Here is a 9,725-nt window from a genome sequence, read left to right on the forward strand (position 1 = left end):
GATCTTATCGGCAGGATGTCTGACAGCCGCAGTGGACACCACCTTGTGTGGAATGCAAGTCACCCCTCCCCCCCCCCCCTTTTCTCCTATGTCTCTCTTTGATCTAGGAGACCACGAGGACAAACACGCCCATTGACCTCCCAATGTGCGAATCCCATCCCTTGTCGGACTTCACCCACGTGTAAGATAATTCTAAGCCTAGGACATTTCCTGTGTCCGCCCACATTTTCCAGGCCTTTGTATATAAGGTAAATTAAATCGAGTCAGACTCTCTCTTTCTCATTCGAGCTGAGCTATCGAGTCTGGACTATATCATTTATTCTCACTCCTAGAGGAATACCTGGTGGTAAGCCGAACTTAATCACAAGTTCCATCTTAATTACTCTGTGTATATTTCCATTGGATATTATCATGTGTATTTTGCTTAGTTCATTTATATTTAATTAGTGCATTGTGTATTCCTCACTGGCGTAAGTAGGAAATATAAACATGTTCTATGTATTTATTTGTGTACTGCATTACCCTGTTAATGCTATGTTGCTCAATTGATCGTTGATGCAACCATGTATATATTTGTACATCTTATTTTATTTTCTTTATCTCGGCTGACAACCGTGATAATTTTACTAGCGCACTAATACTGCGTCTAGAAAAGAGATACGAGTTATCTCCCCTGTAGTGAATTGTCTCCCCTGTAGTCATTTCACTCTAACGAGAGTTGCGCCGCTTGAACGGACACCCTCTCCATTCAAGCGCGCTCCATTGTTCTCGACCCACGGTCATATGTAAACAATCATCTGGGTCGCTGACCACCGCCCATTCCCCCCCCCCCCCCCTCTCTTTCTCTATCCACCTGTGTTGTTTATTTGAGATTATTATCTCCCCTTCTACGCACATTTTTATATTATTATTTCCCCTTTTATGTACATTTTTATATTGCTACTATCAGCCATCTATCTTCCCAATCCCACTTGTCATCCTCTCCCTATTGTGCTCTAAAGCAATTTCACCAATCTGACGAATGCACCTCAGTCGAGGGCATCGATAAGATGCATGAGAGACATGTCCTAACTTGTCTTTATTTATCCGCAGCCTCCCTCAGGTGTCTGCCTATTTATCTACTGGATTAATCGCCTATTTATTTGCTATCGAGAATCACCTACTATTTATGTGCTTAGTGCTATTCAGCATTGCACTTGCCTACTGAGATCTACTCAACTCTACCACTTGGCGCTATCGGCATTGCCCGCCTATTCAACAGCCCACCTGTCAAGCTATTAGGTGCGACGTCCCTATAGATTCAGATCTGTGTGAGACGTCATAGCTACGCCAACCCTCTGCAACTCACTGGACATATCCTGTCAACTACGCTGCCCACGGCAGATCCGCTCTGCCCGCAGTAACCTTGTGCCCACTGTAGCCGGCCACCCGCCCTACTGTGCCCACTACAGATATTAGATTTTGGGGATTGAGACTCCACAAGAACTATATCACCGGCGTCCCTCTATCCGCTAGAGCGCCACCTCAAGCCAGGACACAGCCAGCTGCGACATCAACATGAATACCAGCTAAGTCAGAGGACAAAGTGACATACTCTCTTATTAGGTGCAAGAGTGATGATTAGAGCTAGTATTATTTAGAGATAGAAGCAAACCCTCCCCCTTTTTATTCTTATATGTATATTTATGTAAATAAATATTCTTCATTTTTAACTTTTGTATCTATCTTTTATTGCTTTGTCTCGTTGCGTGTCTGCTCCCGATTCATATGCTGATAGGTTGGTGTGTGATAGCTTTAAAAATAATCATCCCCTAGACAATAAACGCGCCAAACACACATCACATTTCCCCACCTGTCACATGTACGCAAATGGACATGAAAATACGCAAAGTGCGGTTTATCATTTGAAAATACGCATTTCCCCCTCTAAAAGCAAAAAAAAAATAATAATTTTTTTTTAAAGTAGTTGTTGCTAATTATATATATATAGATTAGTGTGTCAATGCCTGGAAATGGACTATTCCTATTAGATCTACCATGAGATAGCAGACCTGCCTACCATTATGCAAAATCTCCCAAAAATGACCGTCAGTACGCAAATACGCATTTAACCCGTCGCGTTGCGCATTTCGTATCCTTTTTTTTTCCCTCTCTTGACTAGCTTACGAGAGGTCACGCTATGCCGTCCTGTTTGGGGGAAGGGTACAGAAAAGGTGGGCGAACACATTGTGTCCAGATCTATACATTGATTGGTTCTTAATAGCCATTAAATCTAGTCTAGAAATGAAGAACGAGAGAGTGCGGTTGGTACCGTCAGTTAGCTGATACACCAACGTGACTTTTTTTTTGTAAGTTCATTAGTAGAAATTATGTTAAATCCCTGATTCCAGTATTCATTTGTATAGAAAAAAATATCGAAGTGCTATCGATTCAAAACACATTGAGTGACATTGTAGATATCTAATCTAGATCTAGAATCTTGATAACTTGTTATACAGGAATAGATCTAGCTAGAGTCTAGATAGTCTTTACGTTAAGTCATGATTCTCTGCATTACTCTACAATCTAGATCCAATTTAGTTGTAGTATGATTTAGATTGACTAGATCTAGATGAAGATTGATAACATCTACTACCATCTAGTCTAGATCTAGACTAGATTCTTAGTCTTAGTATAGAATAGATCAAAAGTTTGGAGTAGACCTACGTTTGTAGCAGATCCACGGCATCGTAATACTCTTGAGCCCAGATCTAGATTATATTCATTAAATAGACATAGATCCAGATCTAGGCTAGATATCATCTCTATTGTCGTTTTGATCTAGATTTAGAGTGTAGATCTAATCATGACATCTAGATCTAATATTACATATATATATATATATATATTATATTTTTGACAAAATTGTGGATCGCGTAAGTGTTACGCATTCTGGTATCAAAATACGCATTTTGACCATCAGTGTTACGCATTTGGACTTTTTTTGGTAGGCAGGTCTGAGATAGCTTTTATTTAATGTTTACTTGATCTTACTGATCTTAATAAAGCAGAGTTCCTTTCACTGTGTCAGTTTATATGAAGTCTTCAAGCTGATTGGGAATTCATTGATCGAATAGTTCTAATTCATCTAGACTGGATCTAGAACTAAAGATATTTTACGATGTCAGGCACCTAGATCTATAATAGAATTTACGTAAATCTAGATTTAGAATTAATATCTAGATCTAAATAGATTTAGATATAGCTGTAAATCTTATTCTAGTCTAGATTATAGTTTCTAGATCTAGATGTGACAAGGTGTGTAGGCCCACTAGACTTAGATTTAGAACTAATCTAGATCAAAGTATATATATATATATATATATATATATATATATATATATATATATATATATATCTACATCTAATTATAGATTTAGACTACTGATTAGGACTAGTAGCTCAAGGCTCTAAATCTAGATATCTTACTAGATCTAAATAGATTTAGATCTACTCAAAAGCAGCAATTTCTGCCATCTCATAAAGAAATTTATTGATCTCCCATCTTATCCTTTATGGAATCTAAAATAAAAAAGGGGGGGAAAATTGGCAGTTGTAACTTTGTATAGGTATCTAGTATTTCACATTCACACATTCATATTAGCCCTATTAGATTTAGATGCACATTAAAAACCAATCTACTGTTAATGAAGCTGCTTTCTGATCTAGATCTAGATTCGATTTTTTGTTAACCAAGAGGAGAGTTCTTTTTGACTAAACTTTAGGATTGCTGCATTTCGTGTATTTTCCTCATTATAAAGCAATATACTCAGGAAAGACTAAAAATCATTCAAGCAGGAAACATACACGAAATGCAGCAATCCTGCTTGAATGATTTTTAGTCTTTCCTGAGTATATTGCTTTATAATGAGGAAAATACACATTTGGCCCTCAAAATACACATTTACAGGTCTGGGAATACACATTTCCATTTGGGGATGTAGGCATGTCTGCTAATCTAAGTTTGTAGCATGGTGGTGGTTTCTTTTTTCCTTTTCAAACCATAAAGTTAGTCTCGCTGTTCAAAATAAGCCAGATTAATTAAGCTTTATTATTATTTTTAACATTTGTGTTTGTCTGTCAACAGCCACAAGATAAAGATAACTGTATGGTGATGTAAAGTCCATGAGTAGCTTTAAAAGTTCCTAGTTCCTGGGAGCATTCTAAAGACCATATCTAGGTGCTATAGGTAGAATTTGTTCAATAAATTATGTTTTATAACAAAATACCTTTCAAATTATCTCTTTGTAAACTTATGTTAATCTAGTTTTGTCTAATTGTCAACAAATTAATTATTATAAGCTTTTTAGTTACAATACTATAAAGGATGTTAATAAAAAAATTTTTTATTACTTGTAAAACAAACTGTAAATTAAATCAGCTATGAATACAGCAGCCTGTTAAATTTAGTTTTTAATATCATTGTGCATAACCATTGATAAACATCTGTTTAAATTACAGCACATTTTTACTCATGCCATCCATAAGTGACAGTTCTTGTTTTACATGCCCTAGTAAAAAAAAAAAAGCCTATTTTTGAATGTTAACACACATTGTATTGAAAGTGTACACCTATTATTAATAATTAGTAACTAAACTTGTTGTAACATTGGAGATGTAGCTTTTAAAAATTGTATTTGGTTACAATTAAGTAAAATTAATACTACTTTGTAGCAATTAAAAGTTTCTCACATTTAGAATTGGTTGGTTAGCATAGGAATTTAGACATAAAATTATATGAATAGTCTTAAAGCTTCCAGCATTTCTTAATAATAAGCCCTATAATAAACAATATAAATAAATAATGCAAAACTTGTATTCACTGTTAGATCCAAAAATGTCACCAAATTAAAAATGAAGAAAATTCCAGTCACTTGTAATAAGGTTCGTTCTACTCTTTGAATCCTAACCTGTGTAGTGTGACAACAACAAATCTGCACAAACTCAAGTGTTGTTCACATCTCTATAATATTTCAGACTAGATTAGACATGTATATACAAAACAAAATTGCATAATGTATGTCTCCTCTGTTCTTTTGTTTATATAACATTTGAGATTCTTGAACAGCTACTATGTGTCATGTTTCAAATAAATTGTTAATGTCCTAACTAGTAATGATTAAAATTGAGTTGTCTATGGTCTACTTCAACCCTAATCTCATACTTTGTCACTCTTAGAATGTTAGAGAATTTTTTTTTTTTAAATGCCATTGTATCCAAATAGATTTTAATTATCTCATTAAGCACAATGCTTTTTAGTCTCTATCAGATTTTTATTTGAAGCTCCATTTTTGTTTTCTTGTATGTTCTAATTAAGTAAAAAAAAAAATAAACTGATTTGATTTTAACTTGTCATTTTAAGTGCCCACACATACAGTTGTGTTCATTTTGTTGTCAGATAAATACATAATTCAAAAATTGATTTTTTTTTATTTATTAAAAACAAAACAATGTTATTTAACTATTTTATTCTAACCATTATTGTGATTATGGACCACCTATTAATTTACAAGCTGGCATAACTGTTTCTTATCTATATTATGCTAAATAATATGAAGCCAAGGTTAAAAGTAATTTACCTTTTTAAATGATTTTTGACATTAACTAATAAGTATTAAAATTTTAAAAGTTCAATGTTTATCAGAAGTAACACAAAAACCAGTTTTTTTTAAAGGAAGCATAGACAGGTATATTTTTCATTCCAATGCTCTGCTTTTCTATGTCAAATTGTTTAATATTCTAATTTTAGGCAATATTTTTATACCATTTTATTGAAATTACTTTAAAGTATACTAGCCTCATATATTTTTTTGACTATTATGTTGGCTATAATCACAATTCATTTTAGTTTTTAACCTTTTTTTTTCTTTTTACATCTTCTTTTAAGAGTATAAATAAACCTATAGATTAATGAATCTCTTTAAAATATAGTTATATATCATAATTTTAATATATTAGCTACTGGAATATATTTAGTTTTTATAGCTAAAACTATAAAAATTAAAAATTGTGAATGCTTTATTTCTTAGTGATTAGATTAGGTTGTTTCTGGTGGCATATTAAAGTTCAAATGCATATCTTTTTTTTTTTTAACCCTATATTTTGTTTCTATTTGTGTTATTTTGCATCATTTGAATTGAACATTATTTAATGTACTGGTTTATCTGTCCAAATGTTGATCTAATAACTAGAACAGGGTTGTGTACTTAGTTATATGTCAGTGCCTTTTGTCAAATAATGGGGTTCATGAAACAAATGTGGGTTCATTTGTCATGTACAATGGAAAAGGGGGGGGGGGTATAGTTTTGTTTTGTTAAGGCTTAGTTGTTTTTTTTTACAGTTTTGAATTACTTGTTACTGTCAATTTTGTTTAAGAAATAAAAGTAGTAAATCAGTCTATCCTATTTTTTTGTCTAACTTATTAATTCACAAAATAAACATGTTTTTCTCATTCCTATACTGATTTACATTTTCATGTTCTGATACTTGTTCTGTCACGATCAAATTATATTCCTTGCAAGTCATGAAACAGTTGTAAGAAAATAAATAGTTGTTTCTTGACACCATTTAAATGACCAATTTGAATGCATTAGCTAGATCCTGTTGACCACATTGTACCCTCCAACTTTTTCTGCTGCTTCTAATTGCTGGGAGAAAGGTGCTTTATCTTGCTGTCACAGTTCCATTGACTTCATTTCATTGTTCCAAACTTGTTTTTGTTTCTGCCAAGGAAAAACAAATCTCAATTATTTCTTGGTTCATTTTTTAACTCTTCAGCGTATTTACCACAAAAAGAAAATGTAAAGCCTTTTTGTATTGAATTGTGTGATGTTAGGTGCAAACATATGATACTTTTATATTCTGTGCAAATAGGCAGCAAGTCTCAGTGTCATCTCATTGATTCTTATATTTCATTGTTCTAACCTTTTCAAAGTTGCAAGTAAGTGCTACTTGTAAATGTCTTCTTTTCATTATTTATACACATCAGTTTCATGTAGAGTTCAATCAAAACGTTTAGGAAGATATAAAACATGAACCTGTTTTTATTTAGTTTTGAACTATATATATATTTGTTTTGAATACATTCATGGTGAATCCAATAAAAGCCTCCTTACTTGAGCAACTATTTGAACATTTTATTTGTTGAATTCAGTTCTCTCTCTTGTCCTCTACTTTGTCCCCTCCCATCTTCTGTGATTTCCATGTACAGACCATTTCTGCCATTATCTCATAAAAAGTGCAACTCATGCAATAGACTTAAGTGTATTGATCTGTGTGAATTCATATATTGAAACTTGTCATTTGGGTTCTTTGGTCAAGCACTGTTAACTGAAATTGGTGAAACTATTTTTTTAATAGAAAGACTTGATATTTTGATAACCACTGTTTTTTTTTTTTTTTTTAATATATTGTTTTGACTCACATGTATTCACAATTTGACTGTCCATTTCTCTGCATTCTAATTTGAAACACAGTTGCAAGTTAAGTCAATTGAACTAGGCTACTGTACAAATGTTTGTCTTAAACTAGTAAGCCTTGTATGTGTGTGTGATTTTTTTTTGTAACTTAAACATATAGCTGCATTTTTATGTCATTGTATTTTAAAAATCTCTTGCATATGGGAATATTTTCTATTTTTCCTTTTGCGTTGACTCCTGCTTTGTATGTAGTCTACATGTATCTCAATATAGTGGATTTACCTACACTCTTGTAATTAGTCATCATCTTGTTCTAGTTTGTGTGAACATCCTTGGTGTGTCCTTGTAATACAGTACTGGTACTTGTATAATTATTGTAATACAATCTTGATCACTAGTTCATAGGCAGTCCCGTGTTCAAGGAAATAATGACTAAACTGTTGGATCACATTGAAGTAGTTTGCAGAAACATGTTTGTATTACATGGATGTTTGACTTTTAGTTTAAGCAATATGCCTTCATGGTTATCCAATCATCTTTATCTATTATTAAACTCCATTCATATTTTAAACAACAATCTCACAATAAAATAGTGTGTAGCAAAACAAAAGTGTGTTGTGTTGATCTCACAGAACTTATCTACTTCAACTGTAGATCTATTACTTAAACAAGACAACACCTTACAAATTGTTTCATCAGAAATGGTTACCAATGCATACTGGCATTTATTGCTGGGTGAGAACAACTCGGAATGCCACGCAGGAAGGTCCATAACATAATATAGGTGCCAGGAATTGGATTTTGTTTGAGGCTGAGACGGGGCGTTGTTCGAATCTTGGTGATGGCTGAGTTTTTGAAATTCGGGTTTTTAGGGCTCCCCACGAGTCCACCCAGCTCTAATGGGTACCTGACTTTACTTAGGGAAAGTAAAGTGCGCTTGGTCGTTGTGCTGACTACATGACATCCTGCTCATTAACCGTTGGCCACAGAAACAGATGGCCTTAGCATCATCTGCTCCATAGATCGCAAGGTCTGAAAGGGAAGACTTTACTTTCTCTAGAGGCGCTTGCCAAATAAAAAAAACAAGTGGGAGTGCTTATATTCAATACCATTGTAGGCTATAGAACTGTGCTCTCTCTCTCTCTGAGAGAAGGGACAAAACTATAGAACTGTGCTCTCTCTCTCTCTGAGAGAAGGGACAAAATGCGAGCAATTGGCGTCTAAACCAATAAGCTTCAGGCAGGAGGGGCTCGTTAGTTTTAGCTGGCTATTCACCTAGGCTCTAGACCTTGAAGAAGGAAAAAACTGAATCCGAACTTCTGCTGCATTGCGCCTATTCCCAAACAGGAAAAGGCTTCGGGACTTAAGGGAGTCGACCCTTTAGAGAAATCAGGAGATGGTGACCCTTTGGTAGCTTGCAGCATACCATGCTACACCATGACAGAACCTGTCCTTTGGACCAACTGCTTGGAGAGGGGGTACTGTGTTGACAACATAAGATTTATTATTGTTTTTAACTATACATAATTGCAAACATGACTACTCTTTGGAAAGAATATAAGTAGCCGTTGCACTCGATTGAAAAATGATGACTACTATCTATATTTAATAAATTCTGGGATACCAAAATACTAAGTCTCTACGAGAAATATAAATATGTATAACAGATTATGCTATAAGAACAGCATAGGTAGCATTTGATTTATATTATTTCTAGAAAAAGTTGGAGACCGTAAAATTTAATCTATATTATAAGCGCGTATTTATCACATTAGTTTTCCCACTTGCGGAGCACGAAAAAAACCGCAGCGGTGAACTTTTCCAAAAGCGATTCTTTATTGATAATTTAGACCCAATATTTTTGTTTAAAGCCAACCTATGAAAAAGTACAAGTTTAAACTTTCCTCCGTTTTGAAGCAGCATTTAAAAATTATTATTTTTTTTTACTGTGCGTACATTTCTTCTCGCCGTGAAATTTGCTTTTGTATTATAGCAGGTCTATCTGCAACTGACCAAATCTACCCATGTCATGTAGCCGAATTGAACTTTACAGTGTAATGTACTAGTTTAGAGAGTAGGTTAGTTTGTTAGTTAAATATATTGTGTATAGTTTTAGCGACGGTAAAAGTAATGACGTAGTAGACGAGAGACCAACATGGCGTTATGTTAGAAGTAGGCTGTGTTTTGAATAGTAGTTGAATAGAAGTTAGATATAGCGACGTTTTAGAAAGACTGTACGGATTTCCCAGTGGTTAATAAAGTCTCATT

At 34.0% G+C, this 9,725-nt stretch overlaps 1 protein-coding gene across 1 annotated transcript in view; it reads left to right on the plus strand.

Annotated features, from left to right (window-relative positions):
- Window positions 1-8,067, plus strand: part of LOC106074141 (lamin-B1-like) — a 31,989-nt gene extending 23,922 nt beyond the window's left edge. The window contains exon 11 of the mRNA XM_056041458.1: window positions 4,127-8,067. Coding sequence (XP_055897433.1) covers window positions 4,127-4,159 — 33 coding nt within the window. The 3' untranslated portion in view covers window positions 4,160-8,067. The remainder of the gene's footprint in view (window positions 1-4,126) is intronic.
- The last annotated feature ends 1,658 nt before the right edge of the window (window positions 8,068-9,725 follow it).

Source organism: Biomphalaria glabrata, chromosome 1, assembly GCF_947242115.1.
Source record: "Biomphalaria glabrata chromosome 1, xgBioGlab47.1, whole genome shotgun sequence".
In the NCBI taxonomy this organism is placed as follows: domain Eukaryota; kingdom Metazoa; phylum Mollusca; class Gastropoda; family Planorbidae; genus Biomphalaria; species Biomphalaria glabrata.